Source organism: Mytilus californianus, unplaced genomic scaffold (genome assembly GCF_021869535.1).
Source record: "Mytilus californianus isolate M0D057914Y unplaced genomic scaffold, xbMytCali1.0.p SCAF_3, whole genome shotgun sequence".
Taxonomy (NCBI): Eukaryota; Metazoa; Mollusca; class Bivalvia; order Mytilida; family Mytilidae; genus Mytilus; species Mytilus californianus.
Genome location: NW_026262679.1, coordinates 21,090,054 through 21,113,173, shown reverse-complemented (window position 1 = coordinate 21,113,173; position 23,120 = coordinate 21,090,054). Strand labels below are relative to the sequence as shown.

At 32.8% G+C, this 23,120-nt stretch overlaps 1 protein-coding gene across 5 annotated transcripts; it reads left to right on the top strand.

The window, feature by feature from the left end:
* Positions 1–864: 864 nt before the first annotated feature.
* LOC127734111 (uncharacterized) lies at positions 865–19,395 on the top strand. Of its 5 annotated transcripts, XM_052243765.1 has the most exons (6): positions 894–936; positions 3,222–3,436; positions 6,711–6,728; positions 8,977–9,186; positions 10,435–10,722; positions 17,637–19,395. In XM_052243765.1, exons 2-6 carry the CDS (start codon positions 3,364–3,366, stop codon positions 18,107–18,109), a joined length of 1,062 nt encoding a protein of 353 aa, XP_052099725.1. In that variant the 5' UTR covers positions 894–936; positions 3,222–3,363; the 3' UTR covers positions 18,110–19,395. The 5 variants fall into 5 exon arrangements, with proteins under 5 accessions (XP_052099724.1, XP_052099725.1, XP_052099721.1 ...); XM_052243764.1 differs by lacking the exon at positions 17,637–19,395 and having other exon boundaries at positions 865–906; positions 10,435–12,481; XM_052243761.1 differs by lacking the exons at positions 8,977–9,186; positions 10,435–10,722 and adding an exon at positions 15,889–16,098 and having other exon boundaries at positions 17,349–19,395.
* Positions 19,396–23,120: the final 3,725 nt, after the last annotated feature.

The following is a 23,120-nucleotide window of genomic DNA, read 5'->3' as shown; positions in this document are numbered from 1 at the left end:
TTAATTTGTATCTTCGGGTTAATATCCCTATTGCGCCTGAAAGTGAGGTACTCAGCTATATATAGAAAAAACCCTGAATGCAATGATATTGGACATGATTCATTTTTTAGTAATTGACTAAGCTTAACCATTTGTGCAGAAACTGTACAATAAAGACGTAAAAACGTTTGAGATATTAAATGTTTGTACAGAACTGAATCTCCAGAGAATTTAACTGTATGAAAATAAGGACTTTTTAATTGCTGTAGCGGCATCAAGTGGGGTCTTTCGTGGATCCACAATTTGTGAAAAATTTAATCTCATTTCGTGTCCCGAATATTTAACCGCATCTGAGAAAATGTATTAGCGTTGAAACGAGCCATCATACATATCCAAGTTTACGATGTGGACAGAGGAATGGAAGAAAAGGTTACCATTGTCAACTACCTGAAACGAACTGTGCATATTTTGATCGATATGAAAATCGATAATCAAAAACAAAATACTTTAGGCAACGCTGGTGTTGTGTGCTATTTAAGTCAAAGTATTCGTATCATTTCCTTAACCTTAGCCTAGGCCTTATTAAGCATAACTATTTTTAGATTCTCGGTTTTCATGCTCTTCACGTTCGTATTTGATTTTGGCATTACCAACTGTTTTAGTTCAAGTGCCACTGATAAGTCTGGTGTACACTAAACGCACGTCGACTGGCGTACAAAGTAATAACCCTGGTATCTTTGATGAGTTTATTTTCCTTACGTGTGCCTCAAATAAGGCAAATCCTAGTTCAAACATTACTTTAGTGAAGTTACAGTTCAATCAAAGATTAAAAAATATCATCAAATATCTTTTACGTAAAAATGTTAAACTTGCGAATCGTATAAAAGACGAGGAAGTAAATAGTTTATTCGTCACTTTGTAATTCAGGTAGGTTTTATTTATGGAGCATAACAACGGGTAATGTAAATATACCAAAGTATTCACCAATGTGGTCCAAAACATATTAAAAATTTAGTGGTCAAAAAATCAAAAGCTACTGTATAAACGGTGTTTACTAAATGTAGTATCTTTTGTTTCTTTTCATGATTTCCTTGATAGAGGGTTGCTGCCCAAAAGGAAGATATCAAACCAAGAGTTTCAAGTTGTAAAGTTGAAATCATCCCTCCGAATGTTCGTCCTCCTTTCCCGGATATATTCCAATCGTAACCACAGTCCCATCCTGCTTTCCCCGATTGTGACCTACCGAATTAGACTTAAAACCGGGTTTTTAATTACATTAGCAACGTGACGGGTGCCACACGTAGAGCAGGATATTCTTACCCGCCCGGAGGACTTGAGATCACCCCCGGTTTTTGGGGATGTTTGTGTTGCTCATTCTTTACTTTTCTATGTTGTGTTGTGTATACTGGTGTTTGACTCTTGGTCTTTTTTTCTTTTTCTGCCATGGCGTTGTTAGTTTATTTTCGACTTATGAGTTTGAATGCACTTCTGGTATCTTTCGCCTCTTTTTTTATCCAGATTTGTTACTTTGTCTACAGTTATGAAGCCATTTTATTTAATACAGAGAAAGACCACAGTGTAGATATTTTCATCAATACTTGCAGATATTTATATATGACATAGAATTTGAACAGTCAAAATATTTCTAATGTAAAAAAATAATATCTCATCTTTGTTGTATTTGTTTTGGTCTCGTAATGAAATTTCATGGTACTTGAAATCTTCATGCTAAAATCCTTGATCAACGGGTATATTTTTTTCATTTCCTTGAATTACCTCTCCAGAAGGCGATGTTCCATTGGTTCTTCTTTTTTGGCAAATATATAATTTTCTTTTGATAACAGATCCGTGTAATTTTCGTTTTGGAAAATTATTTTACAACATGAAAATAAAGATGTCATACATTGGTTTAATTTTTTTCCAATCTATGGATACCGCACACTTTCAAATAGTTTCGTTAAAAAAATTAAAGTGAATTATTATCATCTTATATGTAAATGTCTTTCGTAATATATATAATATTGGACGGGTTTGACCACCCATCATTAAAAGAACTAAAACAAAATTTCTTAAATATTTCAGCTTTTGCTCCGAGCGGGATATTATCACCGATTCTTGCTTCTGGTGATCTGAAGATTTTATATGTCACAAAATTTATACTACTGATTCCAATAATTTTTTGTGATGATGCTTTATAAAACCCGCACTGCAAACTTGTTTAACCAATTCACACTTTTTTGTTTTTTTTTAATATTTTGGACTTTATTCGGTGGACTCTCATTGCTTTAGCTGTACTTTCAAATTTCTGTTGTTCCTTCAAATGTATGTTTACTTCCAAAGTATGATTTTACCGGTAGGTATTTCATAAAAATTGGTTTTTCAAGCCCATACTGTGATGTTTACGGTAACATAATTGTAAAACCTTACAAGTTACAAGGTTAAACATCCGAGCGTATAATATGTAAACATTCCTATATCTAACCATCGATAACATTTATTCACGGCTTAGTATATTTTTCGGATTTTGATTTGGCTACTGACTTTTGTAAAAAAAAACCTTAGACCCGGGTGTTTATAACCCATATACCTTGGCGTTGCTACCCATTACCCCGTAGAACTTCATGCGTAGTTTCCTTAGTTCCGTGGTTGTTTCCAGTGAAAAATTGAATTCTGCAGATTAGCCATGATGTCTGTAATTAAATATGTAATCCACTAACAATTCCAACCTATTATACCGATCATTTTAGTAAATGCATCACTTTGCTACCATGTCGCCAATTAGACTACGTCGCCAATGAACGCGACTACTAACCTAGTTATGCACATGACCCACAGATTTATTCTAGTTTTTCTGTCTCTGGATTAAAAAGTCTTTCCTTTGACTACCTTTAGGGTTCAACCGAAGCTAACACCCTACATCCCGTAGAAAATATGTCAAATTTCCAAATTTCAATAACACTTTTTTAAATAATGAAAAAAGACTTGCTTTTACGTTACACTTTGTACCCGAATTTCCCATAAAATCGCCCGATTCGGACTAAGAGCGGGAATAAATTCGTTATCTACGTTAACATCCGTAGATATGAACGTAGATTACTTATAATGTGTAGCTGTTACAAATACATTTATAAAGACATATCAGGTAAGTTGGCACTCTGTACTGTTAGTGTATAATTTTAATACTATGGAAAACAAAACAAATTGGTATATTTAGTTTTTCATTGCTTATAAATCTATTTTAGAACATTTGAGAAACCAGTTGATGTAAAGAAAGATTAATAAAACATAAATAAGAATGTGGTGACGTTGATGTCAATAAAGCTTCTAAAGACGCTGAATGTTCTACAGCACAATAATGTAACACACTTGGGGCTGTCTTAGAAAATGAATTGGAGATGTATTGGTATTGTTTTAACGATTATTCTATCTTTAACGACACTTTTCGTTACCTTAATTGGTAAGTCATTGTTGTATTTAGTTTAATTTCGTTTGTGTTTTCAGTGTAGTACATAAATGTATTTTGACTGTGACTTTGAGAGGAAGAACAGCATTAAGAGTTTATAAATTATCAAGAGCGTGTAAGGATTGTTCATCCTAAATAAATCACCATAGTCCTACTTTTATTGTATCTCTTGTTTCAGGTTTTCAGATACCTGGTGAAATTGATTAAGAAAGGTAACTGAACAAAGTTGTAAGAATAATCCTTGACTAAATACGCTGAAAAAATCATGAAAGCATTTACTACAAACACATAGAGCAAAATATTCACAACAACCAATGTCTAGACATTTTGCCCCAAGGATTGGTTAGTATATAGAAGTATGTGGTAGACATGACTACTCTTGTTAATGGTTTGAGCCTTGATGACAGATGACCGTTGTGCTATATGGAATAAATCCGGGCAATATTTCTGATGAGTCAAAACGCAACTCTATTTCAAGGCCATACCGGACTATTGCTTGTTTATATAGATAAAGTCTAACTTTCCCCCTTGCCGTCCCAATCAATCAATCTAAACGATTGTAATTGTAAATAGTTGGTTAACATCGATTAAGGACATGAAACCCACGATTAATTCTTCCAAAGATTTATTTAAGGAAAGATATTCAGCAAACTGTATATTTAGGGCACTCAATACAGAAGAGATGAAACATTGATTTGCGTTGAAAGCTTGACTACTCTGCTTTCAATAATATTTTAGGTTTATTTTACTTTAGATACGTTATTATTCTTCGACTATTTCATACAATTTTTATGTCTTACCTATTAGGCATACACTGTCCACAAGTGTATGTAGGTTACAATCTAGCATGTAAACATTCCCGTTGTTGGCTTCAAGCTTTAAAAATGTACGTGATAAATTACAAATTCATTAAAAAAGCGATATTCTTCCTTTCTTATATCTCAAGCATTATTATTACAACGACATTATGTTCCAAAAACTTATTTCAACTAAACCAAAGGTCAATGTAGTTCATAGAAAGCGAGCACTTAGGCTGGGTTTTGAAGTTTCATTTTTAATTTTTTTATTAATTTTTTGGGGGACTTTGCTAGGTATCATAACTTATTATTACCCAACTCCTTTGACTTATGTACTATATTTAAATAGTTTACACATGTTCAGTAGTTATTGTCTTTAGAGGGTAGATCGTATAGTTGACTTATGGGTTTTTTTATTCCAGTTACTATAAAAACAGAAAGGAGATGTAGTATGATTGCTAATGAGACAAATATTTTCAACTACCTACAAAAACGTGTTGCAAAATCTCAATATTAACGACTTCAAGTCTTATCTTCCTGATGGACATGTACTAGTTCCCCATTCATATAATCTTCCTGGTCACGTCATTACTGGTTACCTGAAGACGTAGATACTCTTTCCAAGAAAAGGCCCAAACAACTTTGTTCTTGTTTGAAACTATCATTACATGATTTGCTTGATATAGGAATTTGGAATTGATTATTTACCAGGAAACTCAACATTTACTCCTAAGACACTGAACTAATTAGAAATACTGCTCAATTTTAGGTCTGTTCTATATAGATATGGAATTTCAAGAATATTAAAGAAGTTGGTATTCCTTGACTGCACTGAATACCAAAATTACCTAAGTGTCCTTACAATCAATGTAACATATTGCTGGGTTTGACAAACGTTCCATGAAAACCTCTTTCCAAATTATTAATATCTATCTTATGAGCAAGCAAAGTCGTACATCAGAGTTTTTTTCAAACTACCTGCATGCTAGGGACGCGTGAATCAGATGTGGCTACTTACGATCTTTAGGGTACATACAATCTAAGTTTCTTTTCTCTTGTAATAGTGTAAAAGCATTAGACAAAAAACATTCATAGCGATTTTCGAAAAATTCACACCATAAAAAGGGCCAAAAAACATCGCTGTCCACAAGATTAAAGTTAAAAAAAGGGATCAACAAATCGTCTCTTTGTCGTAAATTTTATTAACGAGAGTCTATGTGAATCTAAAATAGGGCTCATTCATAAGAACTCTTTTTTTTAACATGATGTTCACGAGCCAACAAGTCAGAGAATATAGAAGACCGGTTGTCGCGCATGATTACAGAAATCAAGAAAGATCGAGTAAAGTCAGATGTTGTAGCTACAACATCTGAGCTTGAAAAACTAAGGGATGACCATAATGAGTAAAGAATGAGTGAGCTAGAAATTATTGGCTAGAACATAAGAAGTTGAAGTTGTTCTAACAGTCTAGACAAAAGAATTGCATTTTGCATCATAACCAAACCTTACTGGCAAATACACGAAAGAAAATAAAATACTCATAGTTATGGAATATCTAAAAGAAATCATAAGAATATGCATGAGGTGCCAGTTAGTTTTATCAAAAACGACATCACAATTGAAAAGACAGTCACATATATAAACTAAAAGGCTCGTTCCATTAATATTCAGTTTGATTAACAACGCATACAAACAGTACGCTTTGTCTAAAGGTTAAAATCTGTTTGAAAAAATGCGTTTTGTTCCAATTTTACCGAAAAGTATGAAAGCATTCAGGCAAGAACTGGCAAGTATTCCTTATAACTTTCAACCTTTCCAATTGTCGACCTCTCATTTCTCAGCAGTACCATACCTCTGCTCCATTGTGTGGCGTTTGAACATCTCAATTTATACGTTACGCTCGTGCATTTTCACACTCCACGGACCTCATTAGCAGGGGTATGCTTCTTATAAAAAAACCCTGCTCCAACAGAGTTATTGGGGAGAATGAATAAAATCGACACTAAATTAGTTTTACAGTAACCATCACGTATTGGTTGACTGATATTATGTGTCTGTGTCTCAACGCACCACCGTTAGTTTTATATCATTAGATACTACAATATCAGTATAATCTGTAATTTGACCGATATTGTTCTATAACCGGTTCTAACATTCTGACTGAGTAGATTTGCATGGTGGGTGATGCATACATAGCAGGAAACGCTATCTATGTCGACGCACCTGGTCTCGCTTCTTTTGGTGTTCATTTTTTGTTAGCTACCTTGATTTGTCTTCTGAATCGATTTATGAGATTTAAATATCGGTAAACTACTTTTGGCTAATTTAATGAAGTAAGACAGGAGTAACATTTTCAAATGCAAATCAAAATTATCAGAACCCGTTATCTTTTAGCAACACCAACAATATCAAGAAACAAATTGATTCATTTGCATGTTTCTAACATAACATACTCATTCTATATATTTCAGGTTTCAAATATGTATATAGTAAGTACAAATGCGTTTGAGAATATGTTAATTTTATTTGTGTTTGCTGTTGCTGTGTAGTTTTAGATGTTTGCCTTTTAGTACAATGTATCAGCTTATTTTGATTAGTACATTTCTTGATTTTATTTATGCAGTGAAACCTGTTTTAAGAGACCAATTAAGGGCGAGCAAAAAATTGGTCTCACAAGACAGGTGGTCTTTTAATACAGGTTTAATCTATATGAAATGCACTACAGAGGGACCTAAAATTAATGGTCTTAAAACATAGGTTTTTGATTAAAACAGGTGGTCTCTTAAGCAGGTTTGACTGTATTTGACTCATTTCTATCAAATTTATATTTATCTACTTGTAGTTTCCATTTCAATTTTGTTTAACCGTTCTGCGTATGTACAAATGTTCTTCTTATATTCCATGGTAGTTACATCAATACAATTATTAGGGTTCGTGTTGCTTAATCTTTGGTTTGCTGTGTAATGTTTTTGGGACTTGTTCGTCTTTTTGTCGCTCTTAATTTTTTGCCATGGCGTTGGCAGTATTTCGTCTGCTTACAAATAAACTCATTACAGATACCAGGCTTATAATTGTTACGCCAGACTTGCGTTTCGTCAAGAAACCACAAAATACTCATTGTCACGCTGGAGTAAAAAAAGTTTTGAAAAAAGGCCACATAAAGTAGGAAATGGTACAGTGTTTCATATTATCATTTCCTTGATATTGGATTTCTGCTTTACATGAAAGCTATCAGACCAAGGGATACAGTTGAAGTCATCCCTTTAAAAGTTTAAAAGCCATCATGAGTTAGTTGACCGTTACGAAATATCTGCGTCACACAGTACCACGTTCCGTTTGTCTTCACTACAATCCCGTTCTCCGTTCCTAGATTGAGACATCACCTAGTGAAAATAATCACCGATTTATATTTGCAATGCCTATACGACGGGTACCATATGTTGAGCAGGAATTGCTGAGCACTTGAGTTTACCCTAGATTTTTTATGAGGTTTGTGTTCAATCCTTAGTTTTCTATGTAGTGTTTTGAATGTCCTCTTTGTTCCCTCCACCTCTTTTAATCGATGAAACTGTTGTACGTTTTGTCCCCGAGGGTAACACCATTCTAGTAGTAATCACTTTTAGGTTGACATGAAATATTATTGATAGGTTCATTTTCTGCAAATTTACTGTTTATTAAATTTCAATGTTTTCGAAATATTAAAGTTTTCTACGCCAAGCCGTAGATAGCCTAAGCAGTATTTGGCATAACTTTTCGATGAAATTTTGATGTACAATACTCTTTAACTTCGTTTTTGATTTTGCCTTTCAATTGTTTTGATGCAAGCGCTACTAATATACGATAGACGAAATGCGCATCTACCGTACCACATTATAAGCTTGGTTTCTTTAATGAGTTTTTAACAACTTGGTCGATGCTAAGCTGGTGGATGATTCGTACCCAAGGGTATCATCAACCCAGAATCATTGATACGTTCATTATCTTTAAATTTAGTGTTCATCAAATATTGAATTACTCGAAATTTTTTCTAACCAATGCACAGAAAACCGTATTCTGGCACTATCTTTTTGATTTCTTTGTTTAAATGCTCTCTAGTCTCGTTTTTAATTTTGACTTGAAACAGTTGTGTTTCGAGCGCCAGTGATGACACTCATGCTGATAAATCGAGAGTTTTTGTTATAAATCATAAGCATAAAATTGTTAACGGGATTGTTCTTACTCAGTTTCTTGATCAGTTATTTTCTTTTATTTTGGATGGTTTTCCTGACAAAATTAAAAGTCAAACAATGTCTCAAATATTTGAATCTGTTGAATTTTACAAGTTGAATACCGGTTAAAGGAATAAAATGAACATTGAGAAGAATGATTATTTTTGACAAAATGATAATAATTGTAAGTTACTGATTTTTCAGAAAAAAGAACATTGAATTAAATGATCTGATTTGTGTAGGTCTAATTGCTAAACACATGCTTCAGTAAACACATCTTTTTGAAAAAAAAATAACTTCTTGTTATGTGCTTTTTCAGATTTAATTTACTGTAAAAGGGAAAACAATTATTGCCAGAAATTCCTTTTCTATTTTAGATTATTATATACGAGTTAAAATTTATATTGATACCTTGAAATCAAATATGTCATCCCCAATGCTTACTTGTATTTTAGCTCAAGCCTTAGTTCTGATTGATGTGACCACTTCATTGAGTTATATTTTAATTTTCTATGGCATATGTTTTCAGAGGACCAAAAGAATGATTTTCAACTAACAGAAGATATGTTAAGAATATTTTTTCAGTTAGAAAGTTTATCAACGGAAATGAGAACTTATTGCTCACAAACAGATGGACCACAAAAAACAGAAAAGTGCAACAATGATTATCTTTACTATATTCTTCAATATGAAAATAGAAGACTTAAAACCGAACTTCAGCAAGTAACATTCGAACAAGGTAAACAGATATGCTGACTTATTCTATTTGTATAAAGAAATATTTGTTTAAACAAAGTAATAAAGATATAAACCTTAGATATAAGGTTGTTCAGTGTTGATTGTCGAAATTGTCCAAGATAGTGTTGATATATTTATATATTAAAATGAGATACGAAGTAAACGTGGGTGCTCTTACAAGTCATGATGGATAGACATACCCTCAGTATTTATGTGTATTCTGCTCTTCGTTGTGCGTCTATTCTGAAGACAATTCCATCAACAATATACATTTTCTGTAATATGATGAGAATAAAGGAAAACCTCAATATGCAATACAGCATTCGACAACGAGAGATATTTGAGTTAATATTTTAGAAAAGAAGAAACTCTTTGTATAATGGCATCCCCTGTCATCATGTTTATGTTTAGCTAGCTATAGAACCAGGTTTAACCCAACATTTTCTTCGGAAAATGCCTGTACCAAGTTGGGAATATGACGGTCGTATCTTCAAGAGAAAAAAAAATAACTAAGAGTTCTCCCGAGTTTCCGAAATTGGAAAGGTAGCATACTTAGTACTCATATAGAACATCATTGTCAAAACAAACATAGGTGCATATAAAAACAATTCATACTTCCACAACAGTCATTACAAAGTAAATACATCATATTAGTCATTACAATCAGATAATCAAATATTGCATATATTGATACACCTTGAACAAATCCCATTTTAAAGTATTCTGATTTAAACAGCTCTTAAAAGACTGAACAATACATTATTAAATTGTGTTAGGTCTTTCAGTTAAATTTCAGACTTGTCCACTGCAGCAAATTCTTGACCGACCGTGCGATGGCTGTATAGCCAGTAAAGGTCCTTAAAAACTCCCATCATCAGCAGTAAATTCAGTACTGCTCAGACAATTCGCTTGTAATCATTTAAAATATGTCCTATGTTACGTTTATCAGTAGCAGTCATTTTTCTGCACGAAACAACATCATACTGGTACTTAATTGTCTGAAAAGATACTGAAAAGTACTGGATTGACTACAAAAAAGTATCTGAAAAATAACTTAAACTCTCAAACCACATTTTATGTGTTCAGTTTTATACTTTTCCTATGATGTTAAGATCAAAATTACCGTTTCAAACTAATATTCATTTACTAGTGTATAACAGTTTAGCAAATAGGTCTTTAAATATTGACCGATACATGTGTGTCATTTCATTTCGTTTTATCGAAGGCTGTTATCTTACCTCTTTTACAGATACCATTACATGTACAAAGGCCAATAATAAAAGGAACAAGAAAGAAGACAACAACGAACTCCTGCGATTTCTTTGTCTCTCTGCTGCTAGTTCAAACACCCACATGTATGGATGGATTTTCGGAAATAGAAGTCTAACTTTTGGTAGTTCAGATCAGTTTGATATTATTATAAAGTTTCAACTATTATATCCGGAAATAGCTGATGATGGTGAAATACTATTTGAATTTGGTTTTACTACGTTAAAAGTTCTTTTACTTTCTGATTGTCCAATTATTGTTGTCAGAGGTCAAAGATGTGATGAGGGACTAGGAATATGTCTGTATGTACTAGAAAATGTATTTAAGAGACTGGAAAGCGATATATTTGAACATGATTCAGAATATGTACGAGGGCAGCTGACACTGGAACTTCATAAATCACATTTTGTTCTTATGTCAAACCATAAAATTATCCATATATCAGAGATGCTCAATATTTCTAATAATGTAAAACTTTGGCCAGTTTTTACATTCTACAATACACACCTTATTAATATATCACAAACAATTTTTTCTGAAGATAAGATGAGCTTCGACAGAACAACAGTTGATCCGCATTATTTTATTTCTGAGGACAATAACACTATTTCAAATTGTAAATTGCGACCCAACAAGATATGTCGTTCGTATTCTGATTTTGGCCTAATTTGTTTTCAATTTGCATTCTACCTTTCTTGTGCAGTTCTTACCTGTTTTTTCATTTTCACGAGAGTCGTTTAATCTGTTCATTAACCGATTGCACTATATTTCTTATCGAGACCATGTTACTAAGTTTGGATTATTAAGGCAAGTATTTCATGTCAGGCAGAACATGCCGCGCCTGCCGACGGACTCTGTCTCGTTTTGTTGGTTCTGACAATTTTCTCACTCTGTTAATCTTGGTTTGTTAATTGAAAATTAATTGAGGATATTCAATCATCGATCCTGATACAATAGTTCCCTTAAATGATACACGTTATGGTCTTCTATGAAGAAATCAGACTTCCTATTACCATTTATTTAAAGATCTAATCAAAATATACATTCCTCATGTATTAGTTACCTCAACATTTGCACAGTTACATTTTTTGGGAGCTGTACATTTATAGATGAAATGTATTTTTTGATTTAAGCTAGTTCGCAGATGACATCCTCCGTTACTAATAGTCTTCCAAGCAGAGGTACCGACCCAGGTATAATTTAGATAAAATGAAATTAATTCCTCACGCCTAAAGGCCGCTACTGGAATACTTCTTTTATAATCTTACATTATACACATGTTATTTTATTTTGAGAATTTAATATTGATGAATACCAGTTGCAAAAAAACTACATTTACATCATTGTACTTTGGTCAATGGATAGATGTATCATCGGTAATCATAACACAACTCCTTGTTTTCATACAAAAAGAAACAAACATGGGAAGTCTAAATAGTTTGGTAAGCATCCATTTTTGGGGTAATCTCTTTATTTTTACATAGATAATTTGGTAAGCATGTCCACTAACCTATATGTGTTGCGAATCTATAATCTTTAGCATAAATGATGATTTTATAGTGGATTTGTATGGTTTATCTTTTTTTTTTTAAATAAGAGGCGGCATATACCAATTGGAGGAATCAAAACTCGTCAATTAGAAAGACTGATAAAATCATGACAAAAAAGACAAACAACTCTGTACAAAACACTAAAACATACGAACCACATCTTAGTGCAAGTTATTTAAAATACTTATGATACCTAGCTTATAGTTTCGTTGTGTTTACATATACTTATAGAAGAAATTTCATATGAAACTGAAAAGGGTTTAATGCTTAATGCTTTAATTACCTAAGTAAGATAATGTATTTATGATAGATTCTTACCTTACATTTGTGTAGAAAATATTTTTTCTTTATTTACATTACTTGTATGATGAATACTATCAAAATAGAAAGAAAATATAGGAATTTTAGATTTGAATGTTGTTGTGTGTATCTATGTGTGATTTCTTTTACATTGATTAAAGGGATTTAATGTGTTTACTTTCAGTGCACATTTTGAAAACAAAGTTTGTGCTTTTTGTATAAAGATAGGAGATGTGGTATGATTACCAATGAGACGACTATCCACTAAAGTTCAAATGAAGTGAATGTAAGCAATAATAAGCAAACGTACGACCTTCAACAATGAGAAAAACCCATATCATACAGTCAGCTATAAAAGGCACCGACATGAAAAATAATTCAATTGAGAAATTCTAATGGCCCAATTTATTACAAAACAATTTGCGAAAAACAAATATGACAGACATGAACCAACGACAACCACTGAACAACAGGCTCGTGACTAGGGACAGACAAATACAGAATGTGGCGGGATCAAACTAGTTTGCTGACGCCACACCCTCCCCCTTACCATGTACAGTGTTGTAACAGTACAACATAAGAATAAACTATAAAAATCAGTTGAAAAGGGCTTAACTTATCAGATCGATACAAAGCAGAAACATCTAACGAAAGTACATACTAGACGTGGCAGCGTATCCATACATCCCACAACAAAAAAGACACTAAGTAAAAATCTGAGAGTACACTCAGATACTGACAGCTAGTTCAAAGCCAATAACAACTAATAAAAAGTCATGTACATATGTCTAAAATATCAACCAAGAAATATCCAATTTCCAAAAGTGTAGAGACGTCATTAACAGTCAGCGAAAAATATAACGTTGTGCAATGCCAAAATATAGGTATCAACAGATTGTTTAGTATCGTGAATGTGTATATGTATATAACAATAATATTTAGTATGGATTTGATTTACTGATAACAAAATCAATATCTATACCAATAAAAACAATATTCAAAGATATAATTACAGTGCTGAATAGGTACGCTTCTAGAATAATTTTGTTTAAAGGATTGATAAAACGAATTATTCAACGAAAACATATCATCAAGGTAACGGTAAGTGTTGTTGAATTTATGAATTAATTCGAATTTAGACGGGTCTTTACTGTGTTTGGCCATAAATTGTGATTCATAACAGTACAGGAACAAGTTTGCTATAAAAGGAGGTCAATTGGTGCCCATAGGAATACCTACAACCTGTCGATAAACTATATTGCCGAAACGTACATAAGGGTTATCAAGGAGAAAATTTACAGCTTTAATTACACCTCCAGTAGGTACATCTAGAATATTTACCTTTTACATTACAGAGAATTTTTCATATGAGTTGCAGAAAATACATCAACAATCAGATTAATCAAACGACTATTTACTTAAATAGGAAAACTGAGATTGTGTGGAAGTGTAGTATAAATTGTTGAAAAGTCAAAACTGTCAACCAAATCAAAAGGACCATCATGGACCCTCCCACGTTCGGTCTGTGTTTTGTTAGATATTTTTCTGCTATGTATCTATCTACAAAAGTTAATTATAAGCTCTTTGAAAGTAGTTAAGCACCTCATTAAAGAGAGGCGAAAGGTACCAAAAGGAAATTCAAACTCACAAGTCGAAAACAAACCGACAACGCCATGGCAAAATCAGAAAAAGGCACACAGACAAACAACATCACACAAAACACAACACACAAAGCAAAAGACTGATTAACACAAACTTTAAATACTGGGGGTGATCTCAGGTGCTCCAATAGGTAAGCAGATCCTGCTCCACATATGACACCCGTCGTGTTACTCTTATAAAATTCGTTGATGTAAAAGCACTGAGGGATTAGTAGTAGAATACTTACTAGGGGCCGAGATGAAACGATATTTTTGTGTAGTTTGGGTAACCAATACATGAACTGAGCTGTGGTACTGACATGCTAATTTAATATTTGACTCTCTTTGGTGCGAACGGCCTTGCATGTAGTTGAATCTATCATTTCATTCTTAAGGATTTCCGCGTAGTACCACCACATTGTTTGCTGCTTTGTCAGAAGGTCCGAATGCAAAACGCTTTTATTTGAATCCTAGAAATTGGCGTATTATTTACGCTTTTATTTATTTCTAAGTTATTTTCGAAATGTGATATGCAAATATCAAAAATATCGAGACCGTTCCTAGATTGAGACATCACCTAGTGAAAATAATCACCGATTTATATTTGCAATGCCTATACGACGGGTACCATATGTTGAGCAGGAATTGCTGACCCTTCAGGAGCACTTGAGTTTACCCCAGATTTTTTATGAGGTTTGTGTTCAATCCTTAGTTTTCTATGTAGTGTTTTGAATGTCCTCTTTGTTCACTCCACCTCTTTTAATCGATGAAACTGCTGTTGTACGTTTTGTACCCGAGGGTAACACCATTCTAGTAGTAATCACTTTTAGGTTGACATGAAATATTATTGATAGGTTCATTTTCTGCAAATTTACTGTTTATTAAATTTCAATGTTTTCGAAATATTAAAGTTTTCTACGCCAAGCCGTAGATAGCCTAAGCAGTATTTGGCATAACTTTTCGATGAAATTTTGATGTACAATACTCTTTAACTTCGTTTTTGATTTTGCCTTTCAATTGTTTTGATGCGAGCGCTACTAATATACGATAGACGAAATGCGTATCTACCGTACCACATTATAAGCTTGGTTTCTTTAATGAGTTTTTAACAACTTGGTCGATGCTAAGCTGGTGGATGATTCGTACCCAAGGGTATCATCAACCCAGAATCATTGATACGTTCATTATCTTTAAATTTAGTGTTCATCAAATATTGAATTACTCGAAATTTTTTCTACCCAATGCACAGAAAACCGTATTCTGGCACTATCTTTTTGATTTCTTTGTTTAAATGCTCTCTAGTCTCGTTTTTAATTTTGACTTGAAACAGTTGTGTTTCGAGCGCCAGTGATGACACTCATGCTGATAAATCGAGAGTTTTTGTTATAAATCATAAGCATAAAATTGTTAATGGGATTGTTCTTACTCAGTTTCTTGATCAGTTATTTTCTTTTATTTTGGATGGTTTTCCTGACAAAATTAAAAGTCGAACAATGTCTCAAATATTTGAATCTGTTGAATTTTACAAGTTGAATACCGGTTAAAGGAATAAAATGAACATTGAGAAGAATGATTATTTTTGACAAAATGATAATAATTGTAAGTTACTGATTTTTCAGAAAAAAGAACATTGAATTAAATGATCTGATTTGTGTAGGTCTAATTGCTAAACACATGCTTCAGTAAACACATCTTTTTGAAAAAAAAATAACTTCTTGTTATGTGCTTTTTCAGATTTAATTTACTGTAAAAGGGAAAACAATTATTGCCAGAAATTCCTTTTCTATTTTAGATTATTATATACGAATTAAAATTTATATTGATACCTTGAAATCAAATATGTCATCCCCAATGCTTACTTGTATTTTAGCTCAAGCCTTAGTTCTGATTGATGTGACCACTTCATTGAGTTATATTTTAATTTTCTATGGCATATGTTTTCAGAGGACCAAAAGAATGATTTTCAACTAACAGAAGATATGTTAAGAATATTTTTTCAGTTAGAAAGTTTATCAACGGAAATGAGAACTTATTGCTCACAAACAGATGGACCACAAAAAACAGAAAAGTGCAACAATGATTATCTTTACTATATTCTTCAATATGAAAATAGAAGACTTAAAACCGAACTTCAGCAAGTAACATTCGAACAAGGTAAACAGATATACTGACTTATTCTATTTGTATAAAGAAATATTTGTTTAAACAAAGTAATAAAGATATAAACCTTAGATATAAGGTTGTTCAGTGTTGATTGTCGAAATTGTCCAAGATAGTGTTGATATATTTATATATTAAAATGAGATACGAAGTAAACGTGGGTGCTCTTACAAGTCATGATGGATAGACATACCCTCAGTATTTATGTGTATTCTGCTCTTCGTTGTGCGTCTATTCTGAAGACAATTCCATCAACAATATACATTTTCTGTAATATGATGAAAATAAAGGAAAACCTCAATATGCAATACAGCATTCGACAACGAGAGATATTTGAGTTAATATTTTAGAAAAGAAGAAACTCTTTGTATAATGGCATCCACTGTCATCATGTTTATGTTTAGCTAGCTATAGAACCAGGTTTAACCCAACATTTTTTTTCGGAAAATGCCTGTACCAAGTTAGGAATATGACGGTCGTATCTTCAAGAGAAAAAAAAAATAACTAAGAGTTCTCCCGAGTTTCCGAAATTGGAAAGGTAGCATACTTAGTACTCATATAGAACATCATTGTCAAAACAAACATAGGTGCATATAAAAACAATTCATACTTCCACAACAGTCATTACAAAGTAAATACATCATATTAGTCAATATAATCAGATAATCAAATATTGCATATATTGATACACCTTGAACAAATCCCATTTTAAAGTATTCTGATTTAAACAGCTCTTAAAAGACTGAACAATACATTATTAAATTGTGTTAGGTCTTTCAGTTAAATTTCAGACTTATCCACTGCAGCAAATTCTTGACCGACCGTGCGATGGCTGTATAGCCAGTAAAGGTCCTTAAAAACTCCCATCATCAGCAGTAAATTCAGTACTGCACAGACAATTCGCTTGTAATCATTTAAAATATGTTCTATGTTACGTTTATCAGTAGCAGTCATTTTCCTGCACGAAACAACATCATACTGGTACTTAAATGTCTGAAAAGATACTGAAAAGTACTGGATTGACTACAAGAAAGTATCTGAAAAATAACTTAAACTCTCAAACCACATTTTATGTGTTCAGTTTTATACTTTTCCTATGATGTTAAGATCAAAATTACCGTTTCAAACTAATATTCATTTACTAGTGTATAACAGTTTAGCAAATAGGTCTTTAAATATTGACCGATACATGTATGTCATTTCATTTCGTTTTATCGAAGGCTGTTATCTTACCTCTTTTACAGATACCATTACATGTACAAAGGCCAATAATAAAAGGAACAAGAAAGAAGACAACAACGAACTCCTGCGATTTCTTTGTCTCACTGCTGCTAGTTCAAACACCCACATGTATGGATGGATTTTCGGAAATAGAAGTCTAACTTTTGGTAGTTCAGATCAGTTTGATATTATTATAAAGTTTCAACTATTATATCCGGAAATAGCTGATGATGGTGAAATACTATTTGAATTTGGTTTTACTACATTAAAAGTTCTTTTACTTTCTGATTGTCCAATTATTGTTGTCAGAGGTCAAAGATGTGATGAGGGACTAGGAATATGTCTGTATGTACTAGAAAATGTATTTAAAAGACTGGAAAGCGATATATTTGAACGAGATTCAGAATATGTACGAGGGCAGCTGACACTGGAACTTCATAAATCACATTTTGTTCTTATGTCAAACCGTAAAATTATCCATATATCAGAGATGCTCAATATTTCTAATAATGTAAAACTTTGGCCAGTTTTTACATTCTACAATACACACCTTATCAATATATCACAAACAATTTTTTCTGAAGATAAGATGAGCTTCGACAGAACAACAGTTGATCCGCATTATTTTATTTCTGAGGACAATAACACTATTTCAAATTGTAAATTGCGACCCAACAAGATATGTCGTTCGTATTCTGATTTTGGCCTAATTTGTTTTCAATTTGCATTCTACCTTTCTTGTGCAGTTCTTACCTGTTTTTTCATTTTCACGAGAGTCGTTTAATCTGTTCATTAACCGATTGCACTATATTTCTTATCGAGACCATGTTACTAAGTTTGGATTATTAAGGCAAGTATTTCATGTCAGGCAGAAGATGCCGCGCCTGCCGACGGACTCTGTCTCGTTTTGTTGGTTCTGACAATTTTCTCACTCTGTTAATCTTGGTTTGTTAATTGAAAATTAATTGAGGATATTCAATCATCGATCCTGGTACAATAGTTCCCTTAAATGATACACGTTATGGTCTTCTATGAAGAAATCAGACTTCCTATTACCATTTATTTAAAGATCTAATCAAAATATACATTCCTCATTTATTAGTTACCTCAACATTTGCACAGTTACATTTTTTGGGAGCTGTACATTTATAGATGAAATGTATTTTTTGATTTAAGCTAGTTCGCAGATGACATCCTCCGTTACTAATAGTCTTCCAAGCAGAGGTACCGACCCAGGTATAATTTAGATAAAATGAAATTAATTCCTCACGCCCAAAGGCCGCTACTGGAATACTTCTTTTATAATCTTACATTATACACATGTTATTTTATTTTGAGAATTTAATATTGATGAATACCAGTTGCAAAAAAACTACATTTACATCATTGTACTTTGGTCAATGGATAGATGTATCATCGGTAATCATAACACAACTCCTTGTTTTCATACAAAAAGAAACAAACATGGGAAGTCTAAATAGTTTGGTAAGCATCCATTTTTGGGATAATCTCTTTATTTTTACATAGATAATTTGGTAAGCATGTCCACTAACCTATATGTGTTGCGAATCTATAATCTTTAGCATAAATGATGATTTTATAGTGGATTTGTATGGGGTATCTTTTTTTTTTTAAATAAGAGGCGGCATATACCAATTGGAGGAATCAAAACTCGTCAATTAGAAAGACTGATAAAATCATGACAAAAAAGACAAACAACTCTGTACAAAACACTAAAACATACGAACCACATCTTAGTGCAAGTTATTTAAAATACTTATGATACCTAGCTTATAGTTTCGTTGTGTTTACATATACTTATAGAAGAAATTTCATATGAAACTGAAAAGGGTTTAATGCTTAATGCTTTAATTACCTTAGTAAGATAATGTATTTTTGATAGATTCTTACCTTACATTTGTGTAGAAAATATTTTTTCTTTATTTACATTACTTGTATGATGAATACTATCAAAATAGAAAGAAAATATAGGAATTTTAGATTTGAATGTTGTTGTGTGTATCTATGTGTGATTTCTTTTACATTGATTAAAGGGATTTAATGTGTTTACTTTCAGTGCACATTTTGAAAACAAAGTTTGTGCTTTTTGTATAAAGATAGGAGATGTGGTATGATTACCAATGAGACGACTATCCACTAAAGTTCAAATGAAGTGAATGTAAGCAATAATAAGCAAACGTACGACCTTCAACAATGAGAAAAACCCATATCATACAGTCAGCTATAAAAGGCACCGACATGAAAAATAATTCAATTGAGAAAATCTAATGGCCCAATTTATAACAAAACAATTTGCGAAAAACAAATATGACAGACATGAACCAACGACAACCACTGAACAACAGGCTCGTGACTAGGGACAGACAAATACAGAATGTTGCGGGATCAAACTAGTTTGCTGACGCCACACCCTCCCCCTTACCATGTACAGTGTTGTAACAGTACAACATAAGAATAAACTATAAAAATCAGTTGAAAAGGGCTTAACTTATCAGATCGATACAAAGCAGAAACATCTAACGAAAGTACATACTAGACGTGGCAGCGTATCCATACATCCCACAACAAAAAAGACACTAAGTAAAAATCTGAGAGTACACTCAGATACTGACAGCTAGTTCAAAGCCAATAACAACTAATAAAAAGTCATGTATATAAGTCTAAAATATCAACCAAGAAATATCCAATTTCCAAAAGTGTAGAGACGTCATTAACAGTCAGCGAAAAATATAACGTTGTGCAATGCCAAAATATAGGTATCGACAGATTGTATAGTATCGTGAATGTGTATATGTATATAACAATAATATTTAGTATGGATTTGATTTACTGATAACAAAATCAATATCTATACCAATAAAAACAATATTCAAAGATATAATTACAGTGCTGAATAGGTACGCTTTTAGAATAATTTTGTTTAAAGGATTGATAAAACGAATTATTCAACGAAAACATATCATCAAGGTAACGGTAAGTGTTGTTGAATTTATGAATTAATTCGAATTTAGACGGGTCTTTACTGTGTTTGGCCATAAATTGTGATTCATAACAGTACAGGAACAAGTTTGCTATAAAAGGAGGTCAATTGGTGCCCATAGGAATACCTACAACCTGTCGATAAACTATATTGCCGAAACGTACATAAGGGTTATCAAGGAGAAAATTTACAGCTTTAATTACACCTCCAGTAGGTACATCTAGAATATTTACCTTTTACATTACAGAGAATTTTTCATATGAGTTGCAGAAAATACATCAACAATCAGATTAATCAAACGACTATTTACTTAAATAGGAAAACTGAGATTGTGTGGAAGTGTAGTATAAATTGTTGAAAAGTCAAAACTGTCAACCAAATCAAAAGGACCATCATGGACCCTCCCACGTTCGGTCTGTGTTTTGTTAGATATTTTTCTGCTATGTATCTATCTACAAAAGTTAATTATAAGCTCTTTGAAAGTAGTTAAGCACCTCATTAAAGAGAGGCGAAAGGTACCAAAAGGAAATTCAAACTCACAAGTCGAAAACAAACCGACAACGCCATGGCAAAATCAGAAAAAGGCACACAGACAAACAACATCACACAAAACACAACACACAAAGCAAAAGACTGATTAACACAAACTTTAAATACTGGGGGTGATCTCAGGTGCTCCAATAGGTAAGCAGATCCTGCTCCACATATGACACCCGTCGTGTTACTCTTATATAATTCGTTGATGTAAAAGCACTGAGGGATTAGTAGTAGAACACTTACTAGGGGCCGAGATGAAACGATATTTTTGTGTAGTTTGGGTAACCAATACATGAACTGAGCTGTGGTACTGACATGCTAATTTAATATTTGACTCTCTTTGGTGCGAACGGCCTTGCATGTAGTTGAATCTATCATTTCATTCTTAAGGATTTCCGCGTAGTACCACCACATTGTTTGCTGCTTTGTCAGAAGGTCCGAATGCAAAACGCTTTTATTTGAATCCTAGAAATTGGCGTATTATTTACGCTTTTATTTATTTCTAAGTTATTTTCGAAATGTGATATGCAAATATCAAAAATATCGAGACATTTAATTAAATAGGAATCAAGTGACTTTTTGTCAGATTTCTAATTTTTACAATAGGATGAAAGAGCTCCTTTAAAGACCTGATTCTAATTGATTTGCGATAGTGGAAGACATTTTGGTCCTTTTTTCAGAACGTTGTTTACCTCTTGGTCTTGAAGGATATTGAGGTCCCTGTAATTACGTGGCCATATGGATCATATCTAAACTTCGATGTTTCACAGTCTTATATTGGATGAGCATTATTTTCTAAACTGACGTCTGATGTAACTCATGTATAATTAAAAAATTAAACTTCTGCATGGTTTCCTATACGAAATAGAAATCATAGGTGGCTCTATATTATCAAAATATGGAAGTATGAAGTTTTGGACGGTAGATTCATTAAAAATACTAGACAAATTGATAAAATCAATACCTCTATTATTGTATTTAATTTTTAGAAAATACCGAGTTTGTACATACAATTTAGCAACACGACGAGTGCAACATGTGGAGCAGGATCTGCGTACCATTCCGGAGCACATGATATTACTTCCAGTTTTTGGTGGGGTTCGTGTTAGTCAGTCGTTAGTTTTCTATGTTGTGTTTTTGTATATTGTTTGTCTGTTTGTCTTTTTGCTTTTTTAGCCATGGCGTTGTCAGATTGTTTTTGACTTATGAGTTTGAATGTCCTTTTGGTATCTTTCGCCACTCTTCTATTATCTTCAGGTTTGTCAATTCGAGGGAACAGTCTATGGTGACAAAAAGCTGCAATAATACGTAAACACCCATATTTTGGACTGAAAATCGATATTACATCACACCTTTATAAATATTATGTAATTAACTAATTGGCATTTAACCCAGTTTGCATAATAATTGATGTCTACCATTGTTTTTAAATGTAGACGAAAGATCACCATATGTAAAATTAGAACGATGAGTATTTCGTTGATTGCTGTTAATGCGATTGCCATGAAACCTATGATTTATTTGTCTGTTATCAGCATAAGACATGAAATCAATAGAGGAAGATTTAGATTTGTTCCCTTGGCCCATGATATTGTCATTTAGACCTAGGGGATACGTTGTCTGTTATCTTAAAACTGTTTATGTGATCGTCCTGGTTGTTTCTTGGTTGGAACTTCATAAATTTAATATTGTGTTAATGTTTTTCTAAATGTTGGTAGATTAAACGTTTCAATTTCTTAGGTCTGCGGAAGCGGTACTAGTATATTATGTTCTTTTGTTTGTTTGAAAAATGCAGGTCCAGTTTGCCCTACATATTGAATACAACATGTTGGTTTTGTCCAATTTACAAGATATATGAGGCTTTGGATTTTTCAAGTAATGTCATATGTGAAGAAGAGAGAAAAAGTTCTTCCGTATGCTGATGGCCGAAAAATTTTATCTGAAGATATTCTGGAACAAATTTGTTATTTTCTGGCATTGCACGGGACTATTTGTGAATATCCGTGTGCGTTTTTGTTGAACAGCATAGCTGCAAATGCATTGCTTCCATTAACACAATTGTGAAATGTACTAAATTTTGAATGGTGAATTTCGATTAGTGGCAGTTGAATGTATATTAGGACTGCGGTTTTTCAAGCACGAGGATATCCGAAGTGTGGAGAGTTTTTTGTAATTTTACCGTATTTTCAAATCATTATATTTCATTGTAAAAAATAGATAAGTAAATGAAGCCGAAAGTTAAAGCTTTGAATTGGGA